This window comes from Ischnura elegans, chromosome 6 (assembly GCF_921293095.1).
Source record: "Ischnura elegans chromosome 6, ioIscEleg1.1, whole genome shotgun sequence".
NCBI classification, from domain to species: Eukaryota; Metazoa; Arthropoda; class Insecta; order Odonata; family Coenagrionidae; genus Ischnura; species Ischnura elegans.
In genome coordinates this window covers 24,732,741-24,750,729 of record NC_060251.1, presented here as the reverse complement: position 1 = coordinate 24,750,729, position 17,989 = coordinate 24,732,741, and the positions used below count along the sequence as shown (strand labels likewise).

The 17,989-nt window shown below is 39.5% G+C and overlaps 1 protein-coding gene across 3 annotated transcripts in view; it reads right to left on the bottom strand.

Annotated features, from left to right (window-relative positions):
- Positions 1 to 17,989, bottom strand: part of LOC124160197 (bifunctional heparan sulfate N-deacetylase/N-sulfotransferase) — a 1,039,810-nt gene that overhangs the window by 27,296 nt on the left and 994,525 nt on the right. For 2 of the 3 annotated variants that reach the window (XM_046535973.1, XM_046535974.1), the window contains one exon: positions 2,444 to 2,476. The exons of the other annotated variant lie outside the window; for it this stretch is intronic. In XM_046535973.1, the coding sequence (XP_046391929.1) occupies positions 2,444 to 2,476 (33 nt within the window). The remainder of the gene's footprint in view (positions 1 to 2,443; positions 2,477 to 17,989) is intronic. 3 annotated transcript variants of the gene reach the window in all.

The following is a 17,989-nucleotide window of genomic DNA, read 5'->3' as shown; positions in this document are numbered from 1 at the left end:
AAAGAGGGAAGTCCATGAATGGAGGGGAGACTGCCATAATATTTCTTAAATTCTCCATGGAAATCTACCGTAACCGATAGAATACTTTATTAATAATAATTTATTCGAATGCGAATATCCATACATTAACACATGAAAAAATAGAAATAAATTTACCAAAACTCAGACACTTTTATTTTTTACTTTCCCCCAAAATTTTTTAGGTATTTGAGGGAGGCAAATAACATTTTATGTCGGTTGGCTTTGGGGAGGGGTAAGAAAACCCAGCATCAGCATTAACATCTTCTTCTCGAAAAATTCCTAGATAATCACACCTAAACAGCGTGAAGGTTTGTTAACCCGTTCGAATATCGATAACTAATTCGAATACTAAAATACCCACACGTTAATAAAATTAAACGTAGCCACAAAGAGATCAGGGTTTGGATGGAGCGAGCTCATGGAGGGAAAAGATTACTAATACAGGCAAACACGCATTACATATGCGTGTTGAAATAAGCATAACACCAAGGATGAAAAACTGTTGGAACTACAAGGTTGCCTGTGCGACGGGATGAACATCATTTCACGTCTGAAATAGTATGCATAACGACAAAAGTCGCTGTGAAGTAAAATTTACCGCGAACTAGCTTGAAGAACCGAAGGAAGCAGGTTCGAGTCCCGCCTGGGTTGGTTTTTGCTATTCAGGGCATGGGTGTTAGTGACTATTAACGTTGTCGATTCTTATATTCCCCTGATGTAAAGACCTTAAATGTGCTGTTTTCGGAGATGTTTTGATAAATAAAATAACACCTTATTCAACTAATTCCTTGATAGAACTCTTCAAAAAGCCCGTCCTTAACAAACACACGACCGAAAACTTACGGTTAATAACAGCATGGTTCAACACAGCGATACAACCCGAATATTAAATCACAGAGTGAACTTCGCTTCTTATATCTTCTTATATTCTGCCTTCGCTCACTCGGCTTCTTGAAACGGGAAATTTAACATTGCGCTTTTATCACCAAACACTACCACCCTACCAATTTTGGTCAAAATCTGTGGTGTACACACATCGGGAAAGCCCCTTGTGAGATCGTTTTCTTAACCCGTAAACGCCTAGCGGTACCAAATGGTACCAGCTGGTAGTGCAGTGCTAAACGTAACTTTTTTGTCATTTATCCTCATTAATTATGGTTTTTGAAAGTTTCAAATTTATAAGAATATTTTCAATAACATTTTTCCGAAAAGTTTGCTATTATAAAGCTGTAATTAACGTATTTAGAGCCGTTTGAAAATTGAGAATTATCAACAAGCCCAAAAAACGGAATTTTTAGAGCAAGCATTTCGATTTTCTTTACTTACGCCTTATGTACTGCTAATGTAAAAGTTTTAATATGTAATTATGATTGTTAAAACATTTTTATATCATATAAAGTATGGTTATTTGATGTGAGCCTATTTTCCTAATATTTGGGATGTTATGGTGCAAAACATTTTGATGGTACCATAAGGTACCATAGGCGTAACTACTAGAGCTCTTGATAACGAAGAAAAACGACCACAAGAGACATCCGGCGGTCATGACCGATCAAAAAAAAATGAGCATCGAATTTCCATTAACGAGGCGATGAGCGCAGGATGTCTCCTCCGTAGGAAATTGCTCGTAATTTGTCAAATGAGATCGTTGTCCTACGTCATTGATTTAACTCAAAGTACTTAAGTTAACTTGATAATAGGGGCACACTCAGTGTCCGAGGGCTTCGCTCGGTATTTAAACCCCGAACCATCCGGCCAACGGCCAAGTCTTCTGCCCACAAGCCCATCACCATGGAAATCATTTATAAAAAAATGCTCATCAAGAATGACGGGGCGCACTGTGAAAGAAAAATGCTCACGTTACGTTTTAATATCTTTTAAATAAAGTGTTTGATATTGCTTGTGCTGTGATTTTTTATTGAACGGTATTCTATTATTATGTTTTAAATTTGTCAAGTTCATACAATTGGAGGACGCTACAGTGAGCATTCTGAATGTGCTGCGTTCATATACCAGTCGCTTTGTCTAAAATGTTCCCGAAAAAGCAAACCTTCACTTACGTCGCTGAAAATCCTGGTTAAAGCACAGAAATATAACAAATAAATAGAAGATGCCTCTTTCGAAACGGTTGTTAAAAATAACGGGTGAACGAAAGAAAATATTCAGGCAAAAACTGACAATATTCCGAAACTTTTTCTCCAAAGAATTTTCTCTCCAAATAGGGAATCGTGAAGACCTCTCGATCAACTGTGGACACAATCTCTGAAGGATCACTCACCATAATACACCCAATAAATTATAATATGCCATGCACAAAAGCAATAATCGATTTTTTTTCATCGTACCCACTGAGAAATACAGATAACAAATTACCCCAATGAAAAGAAAATGTATCCAATGATAAAAGACTTAAGATACTTACGATAAGAGTCCACAGCCTTTCATTAGGATAGGCCTGCGGATAGAATTATTCATATGTAGTATTCAAATTATTCTACCAAAAGAGAGTGACATTGCAAATATTAGTGAGTACAATTACGCAAATATTCCGCAAAGGTACACGTTACAACAGCCGACCTAATATGCAAATCTGAGAGAACATAAATTACTTCATAAAACTCATATGGTATTAAGTCGTGCATGTGGGGCGTGCCATGGGGTTTATTATGTATTTTAAAAATTACACCGAAACTCGTTGGCGAATTGAAATCCAAGACTGAATGAGATAATATAAATGGTACAAATCTAGCTAATAAACCGTTGCCTACTCGCCTTTCCTACCCCTGGTGCTTTCACGGAGGTGTTGAAACCCGATGCTTTTATCATTTAACTAAAAACTGAAAGTAAGGGTACGGGTAAGAGCAAGGGTAAGTCTCGTGAAAGCGTCAGTGAAACTATTACAAGTTCTTTGATTTTTTCCCATCAAGCAAGGATAATTATTAAGGGGGGACTAAATAATCAGTTTGAACATTCCGGAAAAGAGCTCTGAGTTGAATGCAAGGAGCAATTCAAGCGAGAAAAATGTTGCTTCATACGATGATGAAGATGCTGAATACTTTGAACAAACTGAATTGCTGAACGAATAATCTTCATGATTTTCTGCATTCCATAGCCCTGTACTGCACGCTCAACGCGAACATATGGCAAACGACACCGCGCCGTGCCGGGATGGTATGGATGCATTCCACTGCGACTGTCCACGGCACGTTTTCATGCGACTAAAGGCACCCATACGAACCCATGGTTATTTTAGGTAACAGCGCCGTGCCATCTCTGGCGGTAGACGAAAATTGGATATAATATGAAAACAGTCAAAAACACCTTTCACAGTACACGAGATGTATTGAACAAGGAACGAGGGACAAGTCGTCTTACACGCAAAAATGAGATGCAAGACCATTTGAGACGGTCTTTCAACAGTGATTGTTCAACATATCTTGAATGGAGTTGAACTTTAATGTAAAAAAGCTTGAAGTGACTTGAATAGCGATAGTCCAAATGCTCTACAAAGGAATAAAGTAAAGCGTGACCGAGACAATTATAATCATAATTTTACTCATAAGCAACGTATTTGTAGCAATTTCTTTCAGTTTGAACCTCTCTCCTAGTTCATGTGGTAGTATTATGAGCACACTTAACATAAGCAACTTTGCACGCCTTAAAATATAATGAGAGCTTCAACAGCGTTTCTCTCTCTAGCGGCCATGATGTCAACCGCCATCCCATCTACAAGGTAGCGCTGGTAAGGCAAGAAAACCTTCACTGATTGGTCGAAAAGCATCAACAACATTGCAGATTCAATTCAAAATGCTCAATACAAGACGAATTAAATGGAAACGAAGGGACTCAAGACTAAAGTGAAACCGTAAGATAAGATTTGTGCAGTCATGACGTTTGAAATGACGTAATATCCATTCAAGAAAGCTTGTTCAACGAGTCTTGAACGGAATTTGTCGTGAATTTGACAGTGTGAAACCTCCTTATGAGTAAAAAAGTTTAATGAAATGACGTCATATCCATTCGAGAAAGCTTGTTCCACGAGTCTTGAACGGAATTTCTCGTGAATTTGACAGCGTGAAACCTCCTTAAGTGTAAAAAAGTTTAAAGAGAGGGGACATGGCCTAACTAGCGTTGTCATGGCGACTGCTTGCGATCATTCAATATCTGAGGCCAAACCGCAAACTCTTGGCTAGGAACCACGATCCATTTTCTCTCCGGCACACACTTCCAACTACAGTTAACGTGAGGAGCGGAGTCGTTCCTCAAAGGAGAGGGAAGGGTTCTCTGTCACCGCAAGGATATTAGCCTGGCAGGGACTGGCAACGACGCCCTTCCATCATTAAACTTGACTAGAGTCGTCCCTTCGGCTTCGCCTCCCGCGCAACTTCGGCGGACTGCGGCAAGCAAGTTATCTTTCTAGCGGGAGAGAATTCAAAATAGACGACGCGTACAACCGCACTCTGCATGACAAAGGGGACGAAAGGGTCCGCGCGGAGTTGAGCTATGTGACACGGGATTACAATCCAATGGTTCGGCTCACTTCACGCACTCCGGAGGATATGAATTACCACATGAAATAGCAGATGGAGGTTGAAGATAATAGGTATAAATAATAAAAAAGTCATAGCACTTCAGGAACCTATTATTATAGTATTCTACCGATTAAGGTAGGTTTCAATGGAGTATTCAAGAAGCGATCTGGGAGCCTCCCTTTCCTTCCAGCACTGCCTTCTTTAATTCACTCTAAGGCCTACACCCTTTCAATCTATCTAATAATCCTATTCTTTTCCTCCCTCGTTTCCCTAACATTCTACCCTCTAACACCATTTTCAACATCCCCTCCCCGCTTAGTACTCGCTCCATCCATACATTCTGTCTCCTCCGTATCTCATCTAAAAGCTGCCTCTCCTCGCCAACCATACCCAGCACTCCGTCGTTCCTTTTCCTCTCCGTCCATTTCACCCTCTCCATAAGTCTCCATACCCACACCTCGAATGCCTCCAATCTTCTCTCGTCTTCCTTCCTTAGTGTCCACATTTCCGCCCCGTAGAGAGCTACACTCCAAATCAAGCTCTTCACTAACATTTTATTTAAACTCTTACATAACGTTCCTATCAGAAGCTCCTTCCTATTCATTAACGCCTCCTTTGCTAGTGCAATTCGCTTCCTGATGTCCTTGCTACCGTGTCCGTGCTACTGTGTACTGCAGGAACAAGTGAAAAGAAAAAAGCCATGCTCCCATGGGCTCATTCACCAATATTTTATTCACCAAGGGGCAGAAAGGAAGAGGAACAACGAAGTGCTGGTCGTGGTGGGCAAATAGAGGCAGCTTCCAGACGAGATACGGAGGAGACAGAAGGTATGGATGGAGGGAGTGCTGAGCGGGGAGGGGATGTTGAAAACAGTGCTGTAGGGTAGCATGTTGGGTAGACGAGGGAGAGGAAGGAAGCGAATAAGATATTTAAATAGACATAAAGGGAGTAGATCTAATTATGAATTGAAGATTGAAGTTCATAAAGAGAGGGGAGACAGCCAAAGTACTTCTTAAATACTCCATGGATGCTAAAATTATCAAAATTGAGATATTGTGACATTGGAGAGGCAAATATCGATGACGGTTTACTTTTTATGCTCTGAATAGTTCAATATCATGAGATATAGATGAGACAAAAGGTATGGATAGAGCGAGTTCCGATCTGGGAGGGGATGTTGAAAACAGCGTTGGAGGGAAGGATGTTGTGTAAACGAGGAAGAGGAAGGAAGAGAATAAGATTTTTAGATAGAATGAAACGGAATAGGCCTAGTTGTGAATTTAACCCTTTCAAACCCAGAGCTGCTTAAGTTAAGTTTCAAGACTTTTCATTTCAAAAAGGTGAAAATTTTCTTTTCAATCATTAATATTTTGGCAGCTACATATTTCGCCATTAAACTTTACAGTACAAAAGAACACGTAGTTTGGAGTTTTCCTCAATTGAACTGAAAATGTATACGTGTTTGATGTTACTTAGAAGCAACATCGGGTAATAATGGGTTAAGAGGGAAGTCAACTACAACTCTCACAGGGTGAAATCCTAGACTAGAATGACTTCATTTCCTGTAGACGAGGAATGACAACGAGGAGAGGTATATAAGAACACCAAGTCGGAAAACTTCAGCTGTCTACAACTCTCTCCCCTTATTGACGCACCTTCCCAGCCACCCAAAACAGTCGAGTCACGCAACCCAAAGAGTAAGCGCACGGAAAGTTTAAACGATTAACTAGGAAACGGTAGTGAGTGCGAGGCTTACGGAAATGGGACATAACGTTACAGGCGCGCAGCTAGGAATTAAGGCTAGGCGCAACTAATACTGGGGGGTTGTGGAATTCTGGAGATACGGGTGCCCTCCCCTAGAAATTTTTTTATGATAAATGGTTCAAAATGGTGAGTTTTACGGTTTTTGTGAGGGATATTTTTATTAATCCTTACACTATTCTATAAGTCATATTTATCCAACTAAGTGAAATGGATTAAATTTTAAAATTTATTTGAATTCTGGGGGGGGATGTATCCCCCGAGACCCCCCTTCCATGCTGTGCCACTTTACCGTTGAGTTTGAGAATATACAGACAGGGTGGAAAAAATTTTTAGTCAAGAAATTTTAAACCTGGATGCCTGATGCCAGTTGAAAACGCACCGGGGGTTAGGTGGAAGAGGATCTTAGTCTCAACCTCGCCCAATTAAAGGCATCTTATTATTATTATCATTATACTATAGAAACTTTGAGACAAGCACTCCGATTGGTTGCGAGTTGACGTGATGCCAGATACCTTGGATACAAGAGGATCGGGTATGCGTGGTGAATAGAGTGTTGGCTTTTCACCCCGTGGGATCAGGTTAAAATCCCCGCGGTGGCAGAGGATTTTCAGCAACTGCCCGATCCCTGCTTGAATGCTGTGTGGAGGACATTTCAAGCGCAAAACACTGTCCGTCGGATGGGACGTTAAGCCGTGGTCCCCTTGGCGCCTTTCGTTAAGAGCAGGCTAACGCCGACGCCAGGTTTCTCTCCACCCATCCTTCCATACCCTTCCCTCATGGCTCAAATGACCTCAGCTGTCGGTTGCCTCATCCAAATAGCATATCTTAGATACCTACATTGCGATCTCCGACAAGCAAAGCATTCCATGTCATGAGTTTTCAAGCGCATCCTGCAACACGGAAAACTTGAGACCAATGAGAGCGCTTGTCTCAAAGTTTCTGTAGTTTAAAAATAGTGCGTATTTGACCTAAAAATCATGAAAAAGTTTGTTTCCAACTGGCATCAGCTCTCCAGGTTTTGAATTTCTTAACATTTTTTTCCTCAAACCTCAATAGGGCATAGTGTAACGACTGCGCTAATTATATAAATCTATAAGGCGCAATGGGGGACGTATAATTTCCATGGTCAATCATCAGTTTATTTCATGGCCACGATGCGTGGTTACTGAAATAAATTAGACCCCTTTAGATTCCACATAATTGACCAGCTGAGGTGGGGAGTTAATGACAATGGTTAACAGTATCGGCGCTACAGGTTAACTTTTAATTTTAGGGCAATTTTCACTGGTATTCGTTGCATATTTAAAACCAACAGTACGTGAACCGAAGAATAAAGACAAAGAGCGAGGAAAAAGTGAGGAAGTTCCGTGACGAAAAAAAGGAGAAAGAATAGGAAGACTTGAGTACATTATGGTCCATAGTCAGCCGATTTCAGTAAACATGTAATCATTTTTTGTACGACACGTTTGTAGGAGGCCAAAACTTCGATCCGTATAAAAAAGAGTATTTAATCCTACGTAGTGTATTTGTATTTGTATATGCCGTGAAAAACTCGTACATTTAAGAGATGAACTAGACAAAAGCATGCTCTATCTATGGACGGAAATAATTCTCTCTCAAAACTGCAAACATATGGCCTACCTTTGGAGAGAATAGCCTGAGGAAAGGTCTAAGAGATAGTGCGGCGAGTCTACGAAGAACAGCCGTGCAGTGTACGGGACACAAGGTCGTGCTGCTAAGAGATAAGTGCGGACAACTCGCCGAGGTGACAAAATGCGCCACAGGGAAAACGACGGCGCGGCGGTCGTCAGCAAAAAAGGGCCCGTCGCCAGGCAACAAAAAATAAAATAGACGACGGTGCGGCGAGTTACTCTATCAGGTACGAATTTGGACTCAGGCGTCAAGGTATATTACCATTATGGAAAATGAAAGAATAAACATTGCAAGGTTCACTAATATAATTAAAAAAGCACGACCCGGATTTCATGATATAGTTACCTACATTTTCAGGTCAATGTTGGTCAGATAATGGCATGAGAGCCGGTTAGAGCTTTTTTAAAAATATATCAGTGAACCTTAAAAACTTTATTCCTTCATTTCCCATCATTGACATGTCTCACACAGATAAGCCTGAGGGTATCAGTTATACATGACTATTATTTAATTACTCTACAGAATAAGGCCGGATTCCATGAAGTACTTAAGAGTTATTCTGGCAGTCTCCCCTGTTAACATGAACTTCCCTCTTCGTTTCATAATAAAACAATAAAAAATAAATTCTAAATAGCTCCTTGTAAGTATTCTACTAATTAAAGAAGGTTTAGATGAAATATTTTGTAAAAAAAACATGCCTGTCTCCCCACCCAAACAGGACAACCAAATCACTACATCAATTCACGAAATGGCCCTTTTTTACCCTTATTTCTTCACATTCCATTATCTACCGTCCACTTCCTCGCATTCTTCCCTCTAATACGGTTCTTAACGTGCCCTCTCCAATTAGTACTCCACATGCAAACCCTCAAATCTCCTCCGCATTTCCTCTAGAAGATTCCTCACCCATTAATACTTAAAGGTCCAAGGGACATATATGTCCTAAAATTTTGAAATTCTCCCAAAATTAAATGAAAAGGTGTATTGTGGGCGATTGTAAGAATAGGTTCTATTGAAAAATAGGCCATTGTCTTCTGATTTTAAATTATTTTCGTGATATCCTTTAGATATCTTTGTTTCCACGTTGTTAAGAACTTTCACTAGAAATGCTGTTTACGAAGTGGAAATTTGATAGTTTACAACAAATCAATGATAAAGTCAATAATAGCAAGACTTAGGGTTTATCCTTCATGTGTACCTACTCTGTGGAGTTAGTACGAAGAACTCTGCATTTGTGCTTTAATTAAAAAAAAATGTGTTTTTATGTAAAGTGACGCCTATGTCCCAATGAATTATCTTGGTTATTCGTCATAAGGGAGCGAGAATTGGTATTATTTCACGTCCCCGGCTGCACTTCAGAAACCATTATAGATATCACTTTCATATAAATGTTTTTGAAATCTACGCATTATTACTAGCCTAAAAAAATCTTTTGTTACGCAATCTAACGGCTGCAATCTTTATGGACCTTAACTGGTAAAAGGTTTGATATATAATACCTCTAAAAATATTTTCCACTTATTAAAACATTATTCAGTAAAAATAGAAATTTAAACATCATATACTGATTCACACATTACATAACATTTCGTGAGAAGTACTTGGTATAATGTGGACCCCTCAGTATGACAGCTGTAGGTTCATTACAATATTTATTATATTTAGTATAGTATATGTAGTGTATATCTCTCGCATGAAGCACTCAAGCAGGGGTCGAGTATTCTGGTAAACCTCTGGAATCGCCGTGATTTGAACCCGGACCGACTGGGTGTGAATCCAACACTCAAGCCACGACACCAATCCGTTTATTACATAAAGCCGGTCTTGAGCATATTGAAATACTTTTGGTTGGCAACGCAAAAACCAAACGAGGACGTAGGACACAGAAAACTACCAGAAAATAAAAACCAACCGCATTGAAAAGAGACTGAATGCTCAAGAAGAGGTCAGGACTTCCGGAATCTGCGAAAACGAGTTTCTTCCCAGAGAGTCCCACGAAAAGATATCAGGAAAAATCCCATGGTCCCCACAAAAGGGATGAAAAGGAAATATCCAACGTCAGGAGCGCCGAGTGGAAATTTGGAGCCGCCGGGGGTAAATTGCGGAAAATTGAGGGCGAAGGGGGAAAAGGAGAGATGGATTATAAGCGAAAGCGAAATTGAAAACGAAATGCCGACCAGCAAAGAGGGAGAGAGAGATAGAAAAAGGACGCGTTTAGAGCAATAAGCATTGCTTTCGTTTCGCAAGAGGCGCAAGTTTTTCTTTTCCTTTTCTTTCTCGATAAAAATATTTTCTTGGTAATTCGTCATATTTCGTCGGAGCTTTTAAATGGTGCCGAGAATACTGAACGCAACTAAAACCAAGATTCTTCACGAAATGATCCTCTTGGCGGTATCGTGCGGAAATAAAACACTTTCCACAAGGGGAGTGATGGAGATATTTCGTTAATTTACAGGGTGTTGCAGGAGGAATCTGTAATACCTCAGGTAAGGGAGACAATTGTTCGTTTGTCCGTAAAAATGGGGTCGCAACTTCTAAGTTACTGAGCTATGACAACGCAAACATTTTTATAGCTGCTCTTTGCAGTTGCCATGATAACAGTTTTTCTTGGATGTCTAGCCTTCTCGACAGTTTATTTAATGATCTGATTTTTAAGGACAATAAATAATTAAGGTTGGACGAAAATGTGCGATTATAATTTTCCGAAACAATTAATTCCAAAATGGATGAAATTGCGCAATCGAATTGTTGATAATCGTTCAAAGCTCTCGTTTAATTATGCTCAAAGCGTGGTTCGTATTATTGAAAACGCATGACTATCGCTCGTCCGTTCTTTTTCGAGTTGCATTACTATAATTTAAAACTTGTAGTACTATCTCAAAAATTTCAGAGTATGTAAAGTAGATTCTCGTCACTATTAGCCGGTGAATGCGATTTGAAAATTAAATCTCGGTATATTCTCAGATGAATGTTTTTAGCAATTTAAATACAGAAGAATGTCAAGAAATGGATTATTCCATACACCTTGAAAATACCAAATCGATCACTTTAGTTGTAAGCGACTAATTATAGAAAACACAAGTTTTAAGTATATAATACGTCGACAAGAAAGGCAAATTACAAGGGAATGAGATGGATCGGTGGGCTTGTATTGAGTACGACAGACAAACACAAGTAATACCGTTGTTAGAGATACCAAAACAGAGCTCTATAATGCTTTAATCCATTCCCCTGCTTTTCCCGTATCAATTAAATCTATGGATCCTCGAACATTTGAGCGTAAAGCCGAGAATCCCAAGAACAGTTTCCCAAACTTTCGAGAAGGATAAGTTAGAGGCCAAATTTCCCCATTGGTTTCCAAGATGCAAGCCATGGAGATTCCTTGGGGCAAATATAAGAACAACGGTCGCAGGAAGTACGCTGTAACCAAAAGCTGAGTCACTGAAATCACTCGACATTGAAACAGCACCATTGCTGAAAAATGACTGTTCCTTTCACGAAAGAATTTTTCTACGATGATTACTTAACTTAAAAAGGAGTGTATTAACAGCACAAATTAAAATCAGTATAACGAAATTAGTATAAGTAAAATTACTTTTGTAATAACTTAAAGAGAAATTTTAAACAATTTTTTGTTAGAATGATAAACATGCCCGAAATTGGCAAATATTTCGACCCTGAAAGACGGTCTTTAGCACTCAAAAGTTCTCTTAACCGTGTCAAAGTTTGATATGATTGCAATAACTCAATCATCAGGAAGAAGATATCTTTTAGCCCTAAAAACCAGTAAAAATTAATTATTACTATTTTTTTTCAAAATCAGCCCATTTTTAAATAGAAGAAATTCTCCCCTCATTGACTCATTCTTAATAAAAGCAATTGAGGCTGGCAATATGTAGTGAAATGAAATCCTGACTTACCGAAAAAAGAGAAATGGCAAGTTTCCAAAAACTTATTTAATAATGTACGACGCGTTTCGACAGTCAGCTCATTCTCAAGTACAATGTAATTACGTAAGAACAATGAACAATGTAAAAAGTTACTAAGGAAGGCGAGATATAGTGGAATGACATCCTGATTTAATGAAAAAAGAGAAATGGCAATTTTCCACAAATTTATTTAACAATTTACTATTTAATATTTAATTCTAATAGGTCATTCTCAAGTACAATGTCGAAACGCGTCGTACTACATTATTAAATAAACTTGTGGAAGATTTCCATAATTCTTTTTCATTAAATCAAGTCATTCCTATTCACAAACGCATCCTTTTCCAGGACTTCTCATCCTTACCGCTATGTAAACTTCTTTTAATGTGCCACCTTAAGAGTTCGGTAATTGCTCGTACTAATACAGCACAAGTTACGCTAAGGAAAACGTTACTTGATCGCGTAGCATTGCGATACCTCATTACTAAGCATAGCCAAATTCTTATGATCCTATTCTGCTCTTCCCCTTTCCCTGCTTACCCAGCACCCAAAACTGTATCACGATTTCTATAATCTCCTTTCCTCTTAATACACCCACATCCACATTCTAACAAAGTCCCCACGTATTCATCTCCTCTAACGGTTTCTTTTCCTCACCCACCGAGCCTAAAGCCTCCAAGTCCTATGAAAAAAGAGAGAAAAAAATAACTTTATTTTCGCTCACGGTGTTCAAACTTTCCAAGTGACAATCTGAGGGGAACTAGTTATATTCGGAAGTGAGGCCGCGTGTCCATAAAGCACGCAAACAGCGTGTAAAAACACACGCAGTCACGTCTTCAAGTGAGGAGACAGCCCTCATGGTTCACTCAGCGGAAGATGGAATGATTGGAGGGAGGACGAACATCAAACACTGGATATTCGTCAGATTGAGGGCGCTTTATGTGAGCTGCAGATTCCCTGACTTCCACCTCCAACACATATCTCCAAGATACTCCTGCCCTTCAAGCGTTTACAGCCATTCACAAAAATGGTTATCTTTAGTACGAAGACATGAAAAACAAATAATCAGTAAGGAGAAAATATAAATTACCGATCGACTGAAAATGATGATAAACAGAAGATTAAGCTATAATTAGGGGCTATGGAAATTTTCAGAAGTTCTGAATTTGGTAGGAGTATTAGACAAAAAAGATTCAGGCAAAATCCACAAGTAAAGAAGGAGGAGCTAAACTTAAAAAAACGCGAAAGGCACTATTTTCTACTCCGATATTCCAATCTCTGGAAAAAATAATTTCACGCACGTTAGGCGGTCTCAGGATGGCTTAGATCTCACCAAAATGAGAATGGCGGAAGTGAGGATAGAAATATGGCGGAGGAGATAAAGAAGTGAGAGAGAGAGAGAGAGAGAGAGTGTGTGAATGAAGAGAAAACTCGGGGCAAGGATAATGAAATCCAAGATACAGGGTAGGATGATGGGTAAGCGAGAGGTTGATACACCGATATACTAGGATGAAGCGAAGAGTTAAAGGCTCTTGGTTCCAAGGGCGTAACCAGAATCAAAACTAGGGGGGGGGGGGCAAGCCATGGTTGTTCAAGCTATGGGTAAGATTTAAGCATGGAAAAGGTGAATGAAACCAACATTTTAAGGAAACTGTAACAGCACTTTATGATCATGGTGAAACAAAACTAACTGGTCAGTCTAGATAATGACGGTATAGACGTCGAAACTAGTGACAGCTAATAATAAAAAGTTTGTGGAACAGTACTGGGTTTTGTTTCATCATGAACATTTCATCGTTCCACCAATATAACGCCCAAATCAGTTGATTTTAGCTCTTTATAAGTTTTTAAAATTATTTGCTTGAAAAAATATTATTATCCTTAAAGACATTTGCAATTATTTCTTCTAGGGGGGGGGGGGGTGCTATAGCTGCCCCCTCCTGCCCCTAGCTGGGTACGTTCATGGGTCGGTTCAATTAAGATAGAGCTTCAATGAGTGAAGAGGAACATGTACGGTGGGAATAGTAAAATCATTTACGTAAACCAACCTTAACTGGTGAATTACCTAATGAATTAAGGCGTATACAAAAATTAAATATAATTGGCGCAAATGTTCACCATTTCGGGAAAAGCTTATAAACCTGAGAATATCCAATGGCGTTACGGCTTGCCACAAGAGTGCCAATTTCTTCGGTACCAGAGAGAGGCGAGAGATGTCACGAAATCATCCCTTGTGACGACTTTGACAAATGTTAAAACCAGGAGCGTGGTTGGTGAAGACGGGGGATGCAAAGAAGGTGGGGGAGGGGTACTAGGAACAGTGGGGAGAGGCAGGACGTGCCGCGGGTGCACAAAAGGCAAAAACAAAAGAAGGAACGAGAGCGGAGCGGGAGAATGTTTAAGAAGCTCGCTCGCTCGAATGAATTCCCGCAAACGAAGTGGGCGTCGCCGAGGAAACGGGCGGGAAAAAAATGGCGGGAAACAAACGCGCAACGAAAACGAGTTTCCCTATGCACGAGGGCATTCTGGGATCGTAATTACGGGCGTTGGAGAAGGATTGGATGAATGGGAAGAGGATCATAACTCAATCAGCAAACGCGGATTTCCATTCTTAAAAGGGCGATTCTTTAACATTCCGTTAATGACTCGGAAATTCGGCCCGCAAGGCGCTGCTGTTCCCATAATTACCGCCTCGAGTGAGAGAGAGCAAGATGGAGAAAATGAAAAAGACAATTTATAACTAAAACAATGCCTGTTTTCCAACGAGACCCTGTGCATGGAGGTTTTTTTCATCCATAAATCAGGGCTGGGCCTGATGGCCATTAGTTCGATTCGTGCCTTGAATTTCGTCAGCGATCACTGGGTTCATAAATAGGCACTACTTTCACCCTCTGGCTACTCTAAAGGGTTGCTTTCAGGGTGCTATTATCCCGTAAGATAATAATGTCTACAAGATAGAACGTAAGATTGAACGAAAAAATGCACCCAACCTGTGCGAATATGTGCACAGAAAATGGAACCTGTTGTAATTTGGTTCATGCATTCGTGCATGTTCCGTTCCGGTCCACAAAAATCGTACGTGAATTTAGAAATTTTCTCGCACAGGTTAATACATCGTGTGACACTTTTAGACATTGGCTCAAGGAAAGGAAACTCGAGAACATATGCGGAGAACCATTATCCCAATAGTTAGAGCCATTAAAAGAGCAAAAAAAGAGTGACGTATAGCTCATTTACCACATTATTATCAGAAGGAATATGACCTACGGACCTCAACTTCTTAAAAATACTCTTTGATATTAGTATTGCTGAAGTAAGTTGTACCTCATACCTTCAATTGTATGCCAAAGGCTCTATGTAACCTAACATTTTTGATCGATATTAAAAGAAAAATGAAAGAATGGTTAATGAGTGAAACTGTAAACTTGTAACTTCCTTAATTTAATCTGAAATGTACAAATTATATTAAAATCTCATATTTTTGTTTCAAAACTCCTAAACATTTTTGTGCCATGCTATTGTTTTTTTGTTTATGATGTTGTAACTTGTAATGTTACATAAATGCTATGCTTCCAATGTTGCAGCTATGTAGGATAAATGGAACCTTCTGACAAGCCATATGGCTTAGAAGGACCAAGTTTGTACATGCTAATAAAGGCAATCTACATATTAAACAAAAACTTGAATTGAATTATTGATAGCGTTGAAAGCAGTTGAAAAATTCCATGCATACTTTAGAAGGCAATGTCAAGTCCAATAAGTGCAACGATCTAATGACCTACATTCCATTTTGAGTTTTTATGAATAGAAACGTGGGCTTAAATACATTTAATTTGCGTGCCTTCTCATAAAAATAACAATCAATCATATCTCCCACATTTGCCTGAAAATTATTCAAATGAAGGTTAAATATAACAACTATACTTCAACTACCGTGTTTCTGATCACGCATCATTAGAAAACTAAGTCGCATTATACCTCAAACGGTCGATAGGATGATAAGCTACCAGAGAAGAGGTTGATGCAACGAGTGGTGAAAAAAATATTTATTAAAAGTAAAATCATGTGCCCCAAAAATAAAAACTATGTAGAAGACATGCTTATCTACATCAATTCCTGACGAAGGATACTAAATGTTCGAAAAATTTCCACGGCAATGTGAGGATTTGAGGACATCGAGGATGTGATGAGGTGAGGCACATTTTGGTGCACGGAAGGAGTTGGGGAAGTGTTCATGGAGAAACGCGGAGTGCGAAAATGATCAAGCAGTTCACTGAGTAATACTCCTGCTGTAATTATTAAGAGGGATGATCTATTGCAGATTATATTTTAATCTGAACTCATACGTTACTTTAAATAATTTTATTTCCAATATCCTAATTTTCAATTAAATTTTTTATATTTTTTTCTCGCTGTCAAATAAGATTATCTTCTTCTTCTCCCTTCAAAGTGCTAGTCTTTACACCAACGATGGTTGTACTAGATTAATGATTGCCGTAAAGAATAATATAAAATTCCAATAAGTTAGGTAGGAGATGATTACCGAAGATTTTCCACATAAACTTACATTAATCTGTGACGTAATAATACCGGGTGTTTATAAATGAATATCGGGGTTTTAACGCTTTATAATACTTATTTAATTGTATTTCAGTCATAAATTATATGCCAAATGAAAGAGCAACTCAAACAGTTCTGTTTTTTAGCAAAAATACGTATGTGTGTGAAATGTTTCCGCCGCTGTTAAACACAAAACGCTTTCTGTTCACAAGTCGCCATCTTTGCTGCTACCGCTTTCTAGCGGATTGCGGTGGAAACATTTCACGCACATGTGTATTGCTGCTAAAAAACAAAACTGTTTGAGTTTCTCTTTCGTTTGACATATAATTTATAACTTTAAGTACAATGTAATAAACATTATAAAGCGTTAAAACCCCGATATTCATTTATAAACACCCTGAATTATAACTTTTACCAGACCTGCTGTATCATCATCACGGTAAACATAACTTGTACCGTACCAAAATGAGGATAGAGAGGAATGACCAGCAAGCGATGGAAACTCCTTCCATCGTGAATTATTCTCTCCTCCTACCCTTCCCCTCCTCCTTCATATCCCTTCTCCTTCCCTTTACCCCTCCTCTGCCCCCCTATGGCCCTCTGCGAACCCTCTCCGGGGCAATCTCAGTTCTCCGCCACTAATTTCGGCGAGGGCCTCCCGCGTAATAACGAGCCGCTCTCGAGTCTACACGAACGGAGAGATAACTACGCCAATGTCCCGCGAGCGGACCAGGGCAGAGAAAAAGGAACAAGGACGATGGTGAAGGGAGAACAAAGAAAGAACGCATAGTGATAACAAAAAAATAACGTCGGCGCGCCACCAATAGGAAAGAGCTGATGAGAGGATCGTTGCGTGAGAGTTTAAAGATGGTTTTCTTCCGGTGAGTAGAATATTCCGTAGCGGGTTGATTTCTTTCGACTAGATGCTATATTGAGATATCGTTGAACGTTTCTTGATTTATGGTCACGCTAAGTTGGGTAATACGCTTTACGTTGCTGTGATTTGAAAGACGCTCTTTTCTAGTTTTCAACTCCATCGTCAAATGAAGTAACGGCAAAGTATTGTGAAAGAAGCTTAAGGCATACAATTCAATCCGTATTTCTTAGCCTACATAGCTATCAAATTGATAAGTAGTACCTATAGCACTTTAGGGTCCGGAAACGTGGAAACTTAGGAAGGAGGGCGAAAGAAGACTGGAGGCATTCGAGATATGGGTGCGGAGAAGAATGGAGAAGGTGAAGTGGACGGAGAGGAGGAAGAACGACGAAGTGCTGGAAATGTTGGGCAAGGAGATAAAGCTTCCAGATGAGATATGGAGGAGACAGAAGGTATGGATGGAGCGAGTACTGAGCGAGATGGGATGCTGAATACAAAGTTAGAGGGTAGAATGTTGGGTAAACGAGGGAGAAGAAGGAGGAAAATAGGATTTTTAGATATTATAAAAGCATTTGCAATTGATGGAAGAGTCTGATTTGGAGTACAGCGCTTCACAGTGCGGAAACATGGATGTTTAGGAAGGAGGCCGATAA